We start from the raw sequence: 16705 nt of genomic DNA, 5'->3' as shown, positions 1-16705 counted from the left end.
GAACAAATCTGAATAATTTGAAAGGTTGAAAAAAAAAAATAAATAAATCTGTTGCAGGTTTTCTGGCTATTCTCCAAGTTAAACTCTGATCATGGTACATTCCTAGTGAGTATGAAGCCTGACATGGCTTTACCTCTCCATGACTTCTTTCAGTAATCTATTGCACACCATGACAGCAGCAGCATATAAACAATTATGACCAACCTATTGTCGAATGAACCCTTAGAAGGCTGTATGCAACTTTATACTTGACACAAAGCTCGCCATCACAAAAGTGTGGTGGGAGCTTACACAAGTATAGTTGCACCATATACACTACTACCTACCTTTTCCTAACATCATAGGCAGTCACATAAACATAACAAATAACTTCACAGCACAGAAATTTAATAAAATATATAGAAAGAGGAAGACTTTAAGAATAATTACATGAAATAAAAAAAACAGCTAATTCCAGAGAAAACAAAGATTGAAGAAATGAAAAGACGTGGTTCAAAGTAAACAATGAAAGAAAGAAAAAAGGTGACATTGGTGATATCAGCGTTCTAAGGGTTTAATGAATTTCAACTGTGACCTTTGAACCGTGTTTAGAAAGTTGATTTCCAGTCTTTGGCGGGAAATAACACAAAGAAGCTGAAACAAAGAACTTGACTTGAAGCCACGCTCTTTAGCAATACAACACAGAACAGAAAGAATCTAAAATATATACAAATGAAATGTCTACCTGCATGGCTACAGTTGCTACATGTAGGTCCTTCTAAGCCTCCTTGGTTTTGTTGTATGTTTCTGTGTGTTTGTCCATACAAATCAACAGTCTCACAGCCTCGTTACACTTCACTGATTGTCTTACAAGCATCATGGATACGTAGGATATAACATTATATTTTACAGTTTGAATACGACTTTGGGATTTTAGGGCATAAACGGACTGTGGATTTGTATGAGCAAAAATTCAAGTATACCATACATACATACAGTATACCCGCACAAACACACATTTCTCATATACAGACATATATGAACATACAGACAAAATATTACTTACTGATAACAACAAATAAAAAAAATACACAATAAAAAGACAAAGAGGAGAAGGCTTAGATGGTTTGCTCATAAAGCTTGTATAACAGAGTGCGTCTCAAAGACTACCTTCTGAATGTCAGGACAATGTTTGATGGAAATGTCAACAATGGGACAATTATCCCATTTAGATGGAAAAGAAATGTGAGCGAAGCGCATCATCCTTATTATGCACATTATTCTTAATTTGGTCTTGGTCGTAACAAGATATGATCTGGATCGTCATTTCCTAATGAAGCAGTGCTGACTTAAGTCATGCTCTAAACTAAACATTTTTTCTGCCATTTCCTTTTAGAGGCGATCGCTGTCAAGGAATGAATAATGTGAGACGTTATGAAGGCAGACCATGAGACGTTCTCTGTAATGTTCATATGACTAAAGGGGGTTAAAATCATAACTTAAGACTACACAGTAACGAATAAGCATCGGCTGGGGCTCCTGGGTGGGTAGGGTATAAATACAAAAGGGGTTGGTATCTCAGCCCTTGGGTCAAATTACTTTTGTAAATTAATTAAGCTTCTTTTCATAGAAGAATGAATTCATTTACACATTATAGTATTTATATATATATATGTATATATATATATATATATAGAGAGAGATATGATCAAAAATATCTTGTTAATAAACTTTACAGGTACAAGAGGGGGCAGAAAAAATGATCTATTGATTGCCTTCAGACAGTTAGAAATCTGTGGCCATAAATGTGAAAATATTAATCTATGAGATTGACACTTTTCAGTCAAAGTGTACTGTACTGTAATATTGCATTTATAATATATTCATTCATCAACAGCTATTTTAGGATCTTTTCTGAAAAGGAGCTTCCATAATTTCAACTAGTAACTGACCCAGGGGTGTAGGGGTCTTTTTAGGATCTAAACTTAGTACCAGTGTGGGGTTAGTGGCCTGCATGGCCAGCAATGACTCATGGTATGTCATATCAGGTTGGGCTGGTACCACCCCTCCATGTCGCGCCCAGACACTTTGGATCAGAGACTCCAGCTGAGTTGATGATGTTCCCCCAAGTGGGAGCTCGGAGGATGGGGTGGGAGGGAGAAAGGTCTGCATGGAGGGTGGATGTCCATGGGTGTCTATGGGAGGCACTCCCCCTGATGAATCATAGAACGCAACGGAGGACGAGTGAGGGATGGACTGAGCGGCCGAGGAGTCGTATTGAGGGAGGAGAGGTGGTGGAGGAGGTGATTGGAACTCTCCCGCATCGGAGGAGGCCAGAGAGTCGCTAGATGGTTCTGGGCTTCTGTCTTTGACGGTTACACCTGTGTGATGAAGGAGAAGACTTCCTGGAGGTAAGGGGAGCTCAGGACTGATATATGCGTACAGCTCTTCTGTCACTGGCTGGAGTCGACTGTATGTGCCAGAGCCACCTGATCCTGTTCCAGTGCTGTCGTCTAGAGCGAGGTCCATAGAGCTCCTTCGGGCCCGGTAAAGCCTGGATGCCAGGACGCTTGGGTCACCAGCAGCAGCTGCAGCGGCTGCAGCTAAATGAAATTCAAATACACTTCCAGTAGACGGTGGGGCATCAGCCATTACTGGAGGTGCAGAAATAGGAAAAGTGGAATTGGAGGCATGCTGTGGTGGCGGATAGCATCCATCAGATGATGAAGAAGACACAGAGCCACCAGTAGATGCATTCATAGAAGGTAAAGGTGGAGGGATCGGACTATGTGCACTCATTCTTTGCATGAGGTGTGTGTGCAAGAATCCTGGTTGAGGTGGAGGTCCAGGGTCAAAGCCCAAACTCGCAGCCGCAGCTGCAGCTTGTCTCTGCTGATGGAAACTCAAGTGACCAAGCTGGTGTGCAGTCATTGGGTATCCTCCATACGCCATTGCTTCATAATGGTCCAATAAGGCAGCTTGATTTAGACTTAATCTCCTCACTGCTTCCTCGTGTTCTGCCCTCATGTCTTTATAGCCATACAAACTTGCATCAGATTGTCCTTGGAGATGCATAGGTTCCCCTACGCCAAGTCTCTGAGCAGCTGCTGCAAAGCCAGGATTGACCATAAAGAGAGAGGGGGTGTCAACAGTCTCCATCCCAGAAAAGGGGTGCAGGCTGCTCCCATACCGAGTGTAGGCAGGTTGGAAGTGTCGGGTATGTGCCTCGAGAATGGATGTGCTCTTGCGTCGCTGGGTGTTGTAGGCCTTTGGAGGGCCAGTGGGAGGAGGCGAGAAGGAAATGGGGCGTTCGGGGATGGAGGGGAAGAAAATAGAAGGGGGGTCGGGGAGAGTTTGGAGGGGGATGCTCCCTCCTGCTCCTCCTCCTGTGCTTGCTCCTCCACTGTAGGGGTGCGGCATTGAATGCTGCTGCGACAATGAGATACAATGGATTTAAGAATGAGATTCAGAGAATGAAGAGAGAACCACAGCAAAGGCCCACATGAAATGGAGAAAATAGTGTATCAAAGAGCATTTTTTTCAAGACAATAACAAGAAAAAATGGCCACATATCTGCCCTCCACACTGGGAACAAAATGATGTGGTTAACATAGGACACGATATACCAACAAGATGTAGAAGTGAAGAGGTAATGTAAAGATACAAGATAGTGAAAAAGGGCAGACGGACTGGTACAAGCAAAGACAAGCAGATATCACAGAGACTCAACAGTAAAAGAGGGAGACACACAGAGCTCACAGTAGATAGACAGTGGGGTATTAAATACAAAGAAAAGAAAGGCCAAATGCTGGCTCCAAGCTCAACAATCTCCTGTTGCATCTTCACTCAGAAAAACTTTTTTGTTACATGTTTTAACCTGCAAAATGCTGACCGTCTTACCTAAGTAACCTGAAAGTTAAGGCTAACACACTAAGAACATTTGAAAAACAATTGCATGTTTTTTTTTAATTCAAAACACTTCCTTAGTATATGTATATAAATCATGTGTAACCCTAACCCCGCTTGCAATCTGTGTTTACACAAATTGTGTTTTAGTTTTAACGAATGACCAGGAACAGATACCAGATACTGGCTACAACCAGTTTTATGGGGGAAAGAGTGATGATGTGAGGCTAAACAGACTAAACAGACCTGGTGTTTCCTGTGTTGTTTTCACTTGTAATGTGAAAATGCTGAAGAAGGGGCACCCTGGTGGACTTGAGGTTAAGACATCAACCATGAGCTGTAATATCCCCTGTTATTAACCAGCTGGGGACCTTAGTTTAATGCCAGTGTAACGCCCCTCGTTTCCTGTCATCTTTCTACTGTCAGCTGTCTAATAAAAGGCATACGATGCCCAAAAATACCACAAAAGTGAACGCCCAGGTAGCTTAAGTACTTCTAATATAGAGAATATGTCGTTACAGAGTTGGTGCATATGTACTAACCCTGACGCATTTCATTCATACTTTTGGTAGAGTTGTTGCTCCATTACATTTTGGCTGTAAAACAAGCAGTTTTCCTGATGGCAGATGCACAGGTAATAAAGAATTTGTATCTTAGAGCAAAGTTCAGCTTCAAGCCAGTCAATCTGTATTTAATGTGAACACATGGTGGTTTACTAGAGGAAGAGAGATAGCGAAAGAGAGGTGGATCGGTAGAATGGCCGACTCACAGCCGTGTCTGAAGATAAACTGAAGTTGAACAAACATATTTGTCAAGCCAATATACTTATTAAGACTGAAATTGGGAATACAGATTAACTGTATAATTTCCACATGATTTAATATTAGATTGAAGCTGACCTAATGTCCCAGCTTACACAACTTGCTTAAAAGTCAGGACTTCATGTACACTATAAAGAGGACAGATACAATATGTGTTTTGTTACACAGTGACGAAAGCTGGGGATGCAACGTAGTTCCTAAACAAGTTTAAGTTAATTTTCTAGTGCCTCTCATCTTGTACTTTCAATTAACTGGCTAATCAGTTTAATTTTCTGTTTACCCATTTCTTGTTTGGCTCCAACAAAGAATAAAGTGACGTAATGTACAGCTGTGCCGCACCAGCACGAGTAATACGAGATGTTCTTCAACAATTCTTTCATTCACTCTGTGTTATTCAGCAGTTAGAACCAATTACTGATATTTGTACAGTACATTTAATTTGTCATGGGTTTTCATAAAAACTAACTAGTGGCACACTTCTATGAATTATAATGTTTTTTGATAGTTTTGTTTATGTTTTAGGTTCAGACACCAGTGTGGTCTATAATCCCTCATGTTTCTCTTTCTCCCTTGCTCTCTGGTTCTCACCAATACTGTGTTCTTTGGGGAGTAGGATTTTGAACCTACAGGGGTGGAGAACAGGGCCGGTAGGCTGGCCCTCCGCTGCCTGGCCCCGGGCAGAGAGGAGGCAGAGTGAAGGGGTAGGACTGTCTCCAGGGCTTTGGAGAGGCGCCCAGCGAATGTGTCCCTCTCAGCTGTGAGAGGCATGCAGGGGGAGGTGGTGGTGTAGGAAGATGAGGAGGACAGGTCTGGAGGAGGGGTGGAAGGCTGCTTTGGACGAACAGCCGGGGGCGGAGGAACATAGGAAAAGGAGTAGGAGGAGGGGGGGACGCAAACAGACATGCTACGACTTCGACGAAGGCGCGACGCAGGCTGTAGGCCAGGGAGGGGTGATGGAAGAGGTTGAGACCAACATGAAAGACAAACACAAAGAAATTAAAACATGGAAAAATTACGAAGATACAGAAAACAACAGAAAAATGAAAACACAACAAAATGTATGATTTGGAAATAGAAAATGAAGAAAAAAAACCCAAAATAAAATAAATATAATTTAAAAAAGTTACCAAATTAAAAGTGATTGTTACATTTCAATTCTGCAAATGAAATAGCTGAAGCTATGTTTTTCCAAAAGTTAATAAATAAACACATATGATCTTGACATCTAAAAAAAAGAAAAGAAAAAAAAAAGGAAAAAAAGGAAAAGAAATATGTACATTTCAACACACATGTGAGATTTACTGTTTCAGTTTTTTAAACTGCAAATTTCTTATTGGAACAAAACCTTTACATGTTCTGTATCATACTCTGAACAAACAAATAAAACAGAGAAATGTGGTAAATACAACTGAAAGACAGACTATAATAGAACAATAACAACAGAGACAGCATATCTTAAGTCAAAATCATTTTAAAACAAAATAAAAAACACAAACTATCATATAAAGGGGAGAACGGCTATTAAAGATAACTACATAACTAAGTAATTATTCTATATGATAAACCAGTCAAGCCTGTTTACAGTGTCTGCTGGCTCCAATATACTGTACCGTATGAACCTGATGAGGGAATAAGCTAACTCAAAGCGAGACCTAAAAAAAGCCAAAACCATCATTAAATTATTCAATCAGCTGGTCTATAAACGGACCAATCATTCAGGTAAACGATGAGTCAGTCAGTGTGAATGCTGATAGACTGGACGAGAACAATTACAGTCAAAAGGTCACTGGATGGAAAAGTCTATGGTGGGAAATTAAATGAGAAAATGCTTGCTCTTCCATTAGTAACTACTTATGAAGATGCCCTCAAGCAAGGAATTTCACTCATCAGCTCTGGTGGAGGCTGCTCAAAGGTCAGCAATTGATGATTATGGTTAAAACAAACAAGTATGTTCAGCAAACATTCCCTGAGAGGATGAATAAAGCTGAATAAAGAGTACCAGAAACCATGCTTAATGAACATTATGATAATAATATACAAGAAACAACTAAGAGTGGAAAGAAAGACAAACAAATGGATGTGCTAGCACTTGTGCTGTAGCTCTGAACACACTCTCAGCTGTTTGTTTAAGAGAGATGAACCTCCTATTTTTGATGATATACAGCTTTTGTTCCTATATGGAGTTTGAACACACAACTTATTTCCGTGTAGCTTTGGACGAAAGTTGAATCCTTTACATAAAGTAAAACCAAAATATATTACAATACAATATTAAAGGACTCCCAAACACACTATGTTCACTTGCTCAATAAGGATTTCATCTAAATGTCTACGTTTAAAAAATGCCCAATTCTTCAGCAAACATTCCGGAATATGACAATATTCCGGAATGTTTGCTGAAGAATTGGGCATTTTTTAAACGTAGACACCTCTGCATGAGCAAAGATTATTAAGTCATGGAGGGAGTAGATGTGTGTCCGAGCATATGGAGCCCCCCCCCCCCCCCAATACTTTTCTTCTTCCATTCCTTCTGAGCCATGTGTCTATTTCTGCTTAGCTGATCCCAGCGCAGTGCTTCAGATTGGATAAGCTCATTGAATTTGACTTTGAACTGGGCATTAAGTATGCTGAAATGGTAATACTGCTCAGTAGGCATGGTTATGTAATTAGTGAAAGTAAACTTAACCAAATTCTTATATTAAGAGGTCTCTCCAGAAGGCAGCAGTGCTGTAATCTGCAGGATGCTTCAGGGTGACTTTTGGTTATTATACTAGATATTCTGATATCTGCAAGTTTACCTTAAAATGGCTGCTTGAACACAGCTTATAGGTGTAAGTTGGCACCAGGACACCTAAGATGAAATGACAATGTTGAATTGGAATTCAAAACTATTGCAAGGAAATGTATTGTGAGGTAAGACAAAAGTATTGGGGGGGGCTCTGCGCTGCGTGCAAGTACGTAAAACTACTAATGTAAAAAAAAAAAAAAGGAATAAAAATGTGAAAACAAAGCAACATAAAACATAACAACAACTACTTAAATAAAAGTAATTGAATGAACAACCAACACAAGACCTGAGTATGTTGATCAGGGAACATAACAAAGAAAAGTGGATTTTAACATACAGTACAAGGAGGATTGAGAGAAGGACAGCGAAAGAAGTAACTGGGAGGTTGAGAAGAGAGTGAGACTGGTGTACTACTAAGTAAGTGGTTGTCTGCTGACTAACAGACATACTGACTAGCTAACGTCAGACTTTGTTAGAACTTAAGTGACTGAAATGTTGGCTGACAAATTGAATTTGATGTGTCTGCTAAATGTGTTTCTTTCTTTATGTGTAATATTACAGCTTACATGCCTCAATGGGCAAGAAAAAACATGAAATACCTCTTGTAGAAGTAAAAGGTGATCATCTCTAAATAAAAACCCATCACCAGCATGCTCTTGTATATTTAGTTCAACACACAACCGCAATTTCCAGCCCACTCCCAGCAAACTTAACTCAAGCTCAATCCCACTCCAACACACCATGCAGTGCTCACTTCAAACTGACGAGTCATTTTCAACACAGGTGTGAGTATTGCACTCCTCGCCGATGTGATAACCTGAAACTCTACGCGTGCCTGTTGTCTAATTTGGATGACATCATCACTCACCATTGGCTGCGGTGGCTGAGCGTAGGCTTGGTGCTGCTGCAGGGTAGCAGAGGGGGTGGAGGGGTAAGGGGTTTGGGGCTGGGAGGGGGGCTGGGAAGAGGGGGGGCAGCTGTATGACATGGTCAGCTGACCCAGGTGGGGAGAATCTGAGGAGAAAACTGAGGAACCCTGGCCGCTGTCCATGCCTCCTTCAGCTGAGAGAAACAGAAGATGGAAATAAGGAGGGTGGATCTTTCTTTTTCTACAACAATTATTAAACTCACAGTCATTTCAAAACTTGATATGAGGTACAACAGGTTTGGAAGCAGGCACTTAGCTTTATGAAAATGTATTCACAAGCATATAAAGCCATATAACCATCTTTTACTACCGAAATTAAATCTTCACAGTAAACTTCACAATGTGCGAAACAATCGAAGGACTTTCGAGAGCAGGAACATATGAAAATAGAAACCACCATGCAAAATGTGACAATGTGCTGTTATAAATCTCTGTTTGCAGTATGTCTTACATGTGTGCGAGATGCCGCTCTGCTGATAGTGGAACTGTTGCTGTTCTACTTCAGTCTCCTCTGCCTCTGCCTGGAGACATGAAACACACACACACACTGAGGTCAAACTAAAGTCAAAGAAGGACAAAACTCACATTTTCCACACGGCCTACATTGGAATATGACACGCTATAACTCGAATGAGGTCTAATGGTCATGCATTGTTTCAAAATAGGACTTCAAGGATGACGATTTGCTGACTTGAATATTATGCCAGATCATTTGCAATATGCAAGTGCTAAAACAAATAAAATCATGCTAACAGTTATATACTGTCTAACGAACCTGTGCGTGTGAAGGTTTGTGTGGTTCTTGTTGCTGGTGCTGCTGCTGCAGTTGCTGCTGTTGCTGCTGCTGTTGCTGCTGTTGCTGCTGTTGCTGCTGTTGCTGCTGTTGTTGCTGCTGCTGTTGCTGCTGCTGCTGCTGTTGCTGCTGTTGCTGCTGTTGTTGTTGCTGCTGCAGCTGTAGTTGTTCTGCCTCCAATTTTCTCTTCTCCTGCTCCTCTCGTACCAGCTGTCTCTGTTCTCTTTTCCTCCGGATCAGAGACACACGGTCCTTGATAGCCTTGGCCATGGTCTTATGGTCACCCTCAGCAACATAGCCGGACTCAACCTGGAGAGGTTTTGAGTAAAGTCATGTATACTTTTTAACAAAACACGCACCATTACTCACCACCGTTTATCACTCTTGTCTCCTGTCCATCTCATCAACCATCTATCTATCCATCTATCTGCTGTCAACATTCATGCATCAGTCGCTACCTTTCCATCCCTCCTTCTGTCACAACATATCTCCCACCTAAATCCAACTCTCCCTCCCTTCCACTTTCCACACCTGCATACATTCATATCCCATATGAATCCCTCCCCTAATACCATTTCCTGGGCCACATCTTCAGGGACATCCTTGTTCAGGTCAAAGGAGAACTCGATGGCTTCGTTGTCTTTGTATTTTCCTGAAAACAAATTACAGGTGGCTGGTCAGGCAGCTATCTGTCTTGTATTTCCTTGGAATAAATTATATCTTGATATAATATCAATTATGATTTACATTATGAAATACATAGTTACACATTATCAGATATTTTACAACTGCTTTAAATGTCACTGAGCCACTGGAGACACTATTCCTAACCTTTGAGCTTCTTGACGTCTTCTATCCTGAGCCAGAGCTTGATTGCAATCATTTCCCCATCATCCTCTTCTGCCAGTTCAACCCTGACTCCCGTGTCCTCTTGGAAGAAAGCATGGTTCAGCAGGATCTTTATAGCATACCTAGAAGAACGGCAGACAAAAAGATATGTAGGAGAGAAATCATGCAGCCAAACACCAATTTCATTGGAAGTTTAACTACAAAGAGAAGAGAGAAGGAGAGAAGTGGATTTACCAACATATACAATATTCCACATTATGTTATGTGGTCTGTAGTCTGTAGGTTCCTGATGGTTTTTAAGGAAGAATAAAGTTCAGGAGAAAAAGCATCAGTGATCCTTGAAATGAGAATCAGCTATGAATGCACTGTAGCTGGACTACAGACAACCGATCAGATGACTGTTTCTCACCAAAAGACCAAGATAACTAAATTTTGGACAATAAAATGAGATGTGGGGGCGGAGGGCTCTGCTCTGGGGCTGGAGTGCCAGAACAGAGCACTTCTTATTTATAACCAAGAAACTAGAGCAGGATTTAGAGGGCGAATAACTTTGCTTAAAGTGGACAAAAAGTCCAAGAACTTGTACGATCAGACATTATTTAGTGTAGCGATGATGTTGTGATCATTTTGTTATAATCACATTAGTCTTAGGTCTCTCAAAGTTATGATGGAGAGTCTATAGAACATTTGAAAATCCCCCCATAAAATCACTGTTTAGCAACAAATTTGGTTAGAGTTTGTGTGTGTGTGTGTGTGTGTGTGTGTGTGTGTGTGTGTGTGTGTGTGTGTGTGTGTGTGTGTGTATCACCTCTCATCTTTGTTTGTTCTGATGCAGCCCTCTATGATTTCCTTCACCTCAGGAATGGCTACCTTGTCAAAACTGCCAGGCTTCACTCCCTGCAAACAACCACACAGACACAAGAGCGGTGAAGACAGGGGAAGCTTTGAGAGACAGACAGACAGGCGTACTCAAGCGCACACGCACACACACGCACACGCACGCGCACACACACAGGAGTTTGGAAAGAACTTAAACCCTGACGTGATCTTTCTCACTAATACATTAAAGACATTTACCCAGTGACTGCTATGTATTAACACACACACACACACACACACACACACTGAATCTATTTATGTTACCACTTACAGTAGAAGATACATCTCTGTTTGCTCACTTCTATATAGGAACATAGAAAACACAAAAATGGGGAGGGGGGGTCTAAAAATGGAAATTAAACAAATTGGAAATTGTCATAAGACTTAAATGCCAAATTCCTATTATATACTGGGGGATTAACTGGTAATGATTTAATAAAACTAAACTAAGTCTGTGAAATAGCATTGTAATTTAAATTTATGAGCCTTGCAAAATTGAATATTTTGCTGTATGTCTTTACGAAGGTTAATTGTTTGATAGACAGAGGTCTAACAGTAAGACTGTTCAGTCATTTTATGTTCCAGGATTAAATCCCACATAAACCCGGATGGCCCCTCAGGAATTAATAATGATTCAGCCTTTCAGAGCCACCGGGGCTCATTTTGAAGGACAACACCAATAAAAGACATTCACAGGGACCCATTCTGAAGCTTGGCACTGTGAAAAGGTACATCTAATGCTTGTTAATAGGAAAAAGCAACAATAGGAAATCCTTTCTGTTGGGAAAAATGGTGCAAATGAATCCAGAGAAGTTAGTTTTAGTGCTTCATGCTATGGAAAAATGTTCTTTTACCAAAAAATAAAAAAATCTAATTTTTAGGTACACACTGTCTATGCAGAAATCCAACAGAGGATCAATAAAACAACCTAATAGTAGAAACATTGTTAAGCGTGGAATAAAATATAAATTGAACTGAGAGGAAGCTCAGAAAATAAAATATTACAGAAAATATCACCTTCATTCCATCTGCCAAGCACTTTTATGTACATAACATATAAAAAAAAAAAAAACCTTCAGCTGATTCATCTAATCAATTAAATTGCATTTGCTTGTTTTCATTGCTAGAGCCAACCTGAAATTCAGTTTTTAAATTAGTATAAATAAAGTAAGTAACACAGATTAAAACATTTTTCTAACAGATTAGATGATATCAAATACACATGCACGAAGCAACTAACAGAGATCAGCATAAATAAGAAGCAATAAAGTCAAAAAAAGTGGCTATAAAATATCAAACAGCTAAATGACAGATCAGACAAGTAGGAAGAAAGATAAATTATTCATTCAATAAAAAGTGAGCAACTTACCTAAAGAACACTCAGACAAGTGAACTACAAAGTTTTTGGACCACTATGTCTCGGAAAAAATCGTTTTTAGTAAAAACTGGGAGGCAATTTGACCCGTCTGAAATACAGACTGTTTATCTCAACCTGTTTGTGCCAGTAAATGACCACCTCCCTCTGCTTGTTTCCTCCAGACCGGTCTTCCCTTCCCTCTTTTCTTTCATGGGCTCATTTCTCTCCTGCTACCCCTGAGTTCACCATTACATAACAACCCCCCATCTCTCTCTCTCTCTCTCTTTGACACACGCACACACACACACACACACACACACACACGTTCAGAGATTCCAGGGCCAAACAAAGTTAGGACTGATGGAGGAAGTAATGGTATTAAGTATGACAGAGGAAGGGAGGGTTAGAGCGAGAGAGAGAGAGAGAGAGAGAGAGAGAGAGAGAGAGAGAGAGAGAGAGAGAGAGAGAGAGAGAGAGAGAGAGAGAGAGAGAGAGAGAGAGAGAGAGAGAGTGAAGCACGATTTTTGGTTTAACAAGGCTGATTGGAGGTAAGGAATGTTCTAGATGAAGGAAAATGAAGCAGCAACACTTTATGCCATAAAGCATACTGCTTTTTAGATATGGTAACAATATGTGAACTATATTAAAATCAAAGACAGCACCCAATATAATACTGAGCGTCTTTTAAGAGGCAAAATACTCAAAACTATTCTGTACATGCAGTTGAAATCTTTCCTGATTCATAATGTCTTTGGGTCATTTTGACACATCGATTGGTGGCAATTCCCACACAGTCTGATATTAGAGAAATAATAAAATACATAAAAAAGCTGAATTTATAGCTAACCTTCATAAAGAACCACTCAAAGAAAAAGCAAATCCTGTCAGCTATGAAGACCACAGCCTGCCAGAGTTAGTAGGTAACTGTCAGCTTAAAAACCCATCAACAATAAACTGACACTGAAAATAAATTGTGGAGTCTCTATATTTGCCTTACCATGATTTCAATTATTTGGTTTTCAAAAGGGATGACTTTGTGAGGACAGGCAGAGTGAGAGAGACACAGAGAGAGAGAGAGAGAGAGAGAGAGAGAGAGAGAGAGAGAGAGAGAGAGAGAGAGAGAGAGAGAGGGAGACACAGAGAGAGAGAGAGAGAGAGAGAGAGAGAGAGAGAGAGGGAGACACAGAGAGAGAGAGAGAGAGAGACATGGAGGGTGGGAAGCTGTGAGGATGGATTAGACAGTGAAATGAAAGGGAACAGGTGCCTGGGGCCCACTGAGGGGTTGTCACAAGGGTGTGTGTGTGTGTGTGTGTGTGTGTGTGTGTGTGTGTGTGTGTGTATGTGTGTGTGTGTGTCAGCGGACAACTGATTGTAAATTGGTTGTTTTTGCTAAATGTAGGGCTGTCACATTGAAGGAATTCCCACTGCGTTGATTCAGGGTGGCTCAACAGCGTGGTATGTGGTATAGTGCCTTTTTTGGGGGGGGCGAAAATCAAGCTATGCTAACCTGATTATGTGTCAGCTGAATGGAGCAGCACCTGATGAATGCGGAAAATACTTTATATCATGCTGTGGCAGGAAACAACATTGGCCTACATATGAGTCCCCTTAACCTGGGATGTATGAATGGAGTCTGGCTGGACGCGCCTTTGATTGTATCATAGGTGGAAAACTATTTTACCTCGGAGGTTAAATGGCAGCCTGCTCCACCACGCGGTGGCCTGGGAGAGTTTAAACATATGCAAAACATTCAAAACAAAGTGTACAACAAGAAGGGCCTAGCCTCGTGAAAAAATAGAAGAAAAAACATGAAAATTGCAGTTGTGGATGTTGCTTGCACAGCTTGTCTTTAGTGTGGTATTGCAAAATTGCAGTTACAGCAACAGCCCTTCCTAAATGTTGTGTTGACTGGTAAAAAAAAAAGAAAAAAAAAAAGTTGTTTTCAGTTTACGCACACACATACAAACTCAGAATCTGAGTTGTGAACCCAAAGCCTGAGGTCACCATGATTCATTTAATATGGTTCAATTGAATTTGTGATATGATTTCAGTTTGTGTGAGTCAGTAATAGAGAGAGATGGGGAAGACATGGGTTCAATAGGGACAGACCAGATGGACAGAGTCAGATATACATACTGTTTGTACTGAAATATACCGAATTGAATTGATTCTGCATATTGAAATGAGAGATTCAGATATGGAGCGATCACAGTGGACAGAAAGACGGAGGATTGCCTCTTTTCTCCCACAGTGGTGGTGAGAGGCAGGAAGGCAATCTTAATTCAAATCCCTTTCATTTGAATTTTACCGGTCAGATAGGAGAAATGGACACAGAAGATTTTATCCCTTCAAATTTCATTACTGAACTGAAGTCTGAAACAGAATATACATTAAAGCATACAAAAGTAATCACAAAAGCTTTTGTATGACTACCAGTGTTTGAGGTACTGAAAGAGCCAATAAGAATCAGTTTCTATTTGGTTTTCCTATTGAAGTTGCTTGAAATTGTTATTTTATTGAATTACTAATAATCTGCCTACATTTTTGAGCACCCGTTTTGTTATGCACTGGCAATTTGGCGACAAAAAAATATTTGATGAAAACTTTTGTGAGCTAACAGTGAACAGTAATAAATAACGTGGTGAGAAAGAGAGACGCAGAGAGAAAATGGAGGGAACAACAGAAGGATAGAGAGAAAAAGAGAGAGATTTCTAGTAAATTCCTTTGTTCCATTAACAATCACTGTCAGCCTCCACATAACTGAGCTCCCATGAGGAAAGGATGGAGACAGCTCTCATGTGCTTCTGTGTGTGCGTGTGTGTGTGTGTGTGTGTGTGTGTGTGTGTGTGTGTGTGTGTGTGTGTGTGTGTGTGTGTGTGTGTGTTGAGGTGATGACCTCAGCAGCACTCAACTTAAAAACAGCCTCTGATTGCATCTGTTGTCCCCTCTGTCTGTGTTTTGGCCTCTGTCTCATTTTGCTTTTTTGTTTTTGTTGCTTTTTTTTGTGCTTTTTTTTCAGTCAGTGCTTCCGGCCAACTGTCACATATATTTTTAGCTAAATGTAGAAATGTTACAAAACCTAAGGGTGCATTAGGTGCATTTCAATCTGATGGGTTGATGCAAGAGGCTTCCTGACTGTCAGGTAGATAAAAGGTGTTTAAATAGTTGTGGTTGACAGACCTGTTGCTGCCTTTGAGAAAAAAAAACAAAAAAACTTCAAAATGATGAAACTGAATAAACGATGTGAAGCTTATGTCAGTATTTTGAATGCTGTTTTTTCTACTTTGAATCTCATGTGTATCTCATTTCTCTGCATTTATTTTCAATTTGTAGGCCACCAAGTGACTCCAGGGTCCGGGATCCAGGGTCAGGGATCTGACCCTGGAGTCAGATCTTTTTTTTTTTTTGCCCTAATGTGACATGACTGGCTTGGCATTGCTCTCTAGCGGCGGAGAAAAAAATGCAGCCAAAAAAACGTTTTCTTCTAGTGCTACACTTTTCTTTTTTTGTTTTCAGACAGAGAGAGATTGGGGAGGGAGAAAGAGAGGGAGAGACTAATCAGTGCAAAAGCAAAGTCATATGAGTGGATCTCCTGCAGCTCATGCCAAACTTATTAATATAGGCGGTAAACAAGTAGGGGGCGGGAGAGCGGCAGAGAGAGCCGAGTGGTGGAAGACGGAGGCAAAAAACACAAACGAGGCTTTTTACATACGACTCATGTACGTCACAGGTGTAAATAGTTTTCACTCTCTCCGTCACACACATGCTGTATTGAAAAGTGGCTTACGCTAGTGACTCGTCTGTAGATCTGGGCAGCGTTTTGACATTCAGAGTAGGGGTACTCTGAGGTAGCCATCTCCAGCATACACATCCCGAAGGCGTAGACGTCTACAGATTCATCATACTTCTCCTCGTACATCTCTGGGGCCATAAACTCTGGGGTGCCTGATGAAAATGAAAAGGAGAAACCATGACCTTACTTACACATCATCCTGGAAATTTAGAAAACCTTCAGAGGCTATGTTAGTCCGTCTCTTTTTTCATGTATCCCTTTGAGAAACACATGCTGTAGATTATGATTGCTTCACAAGCATTGGACACAGTCTGTTGTGCGTATTTTGGAATGTGGGAATGTCTTTAACTACTAGGACACCCTGCCTTATTTTATTTGTAAATTTCATCACATTGATGAAAGAAAAAGGGACACCAAGATTAAAAAAAAGTAGATTCACAAGTTCTGTTCTGTGACACATAATATAATAGTTATGGTGAAGACAGGACTCAAATCTTCACAAACTCACTTCTGATACTGTGTACTAGCCTGAAATGTTGCGTGTGTGTATGCACATTTGTGTAAGTGTTTGCTTTTCCGATATGTGTCCAAATACTTGAGATGAGCCTAATC

The 16705-nt window shown here is 40.6% G+C and overlaps 1 protein-coding gene across 1 annotated transcript in view; it reads right to left on the bottom strand.

The window, feature by feature from the left end:
- wnk1b (WNK lysine deficient protein kinase 1b) overlaps positions 1 to 16705 on the bottom strand; it is an 82233-nt gene that overhangs the window by 26316 nt on the left and 39212 nt on the right. The window contains exons 4-12 of the mRNA XM_062444151.1: positions 16088 to 16245; positions 10873 to 10961; positions 10047 to 10186; positions 9788 to 9867; positions 9198 to 9524; positions 8874 to 8943; positions 8363 to 8556; positions 5334 to 5639; positions 1972 to 3408 (exon numbers count right to left, since the gene is read on the bottom strand). Of these exons, the coding sequence (XP_062300135.1) occupies positions 1972 to 3408; positions 5334 to 5639; positions 8363 to 8556; positions 8874 to 8943; positions 9198 to 9524; positions 9788 to 9867; positions 10047 to 10186; positions 10873 to 10961; positions 16088 to 16245 (2801 nt within the window). The remainder of the gene's footprint in view (positions 1 to 1971; positions 3409 to 5333; positions 5640 to 8362; positions 8557 to 8873; positions 8944 to 9197; positions 9525 to 9787; positions 9868 to 10046; positions 10187 to 10872; positions 10962 to 16087; positions 16246 to 16705) is intronic.

Source organism: Scomber scombrus, chromosome 22 (assembly GCF_963691925.1).
Source record: "Scomber scombrus chromosome 22, fScoSco1.1, whole genome shotgun sequence".
NCBI classification, from domain to species: Eukaryota; Metazoa; Chordata; class Actinopteri; order Scombriformes; family Scombridae; genus Scomber; species Scomber scombrus.
Note: the sequence above shows the minus strand (reverse complement) of the source record. Positions and strands in the feature narration are given on the sequence as shown.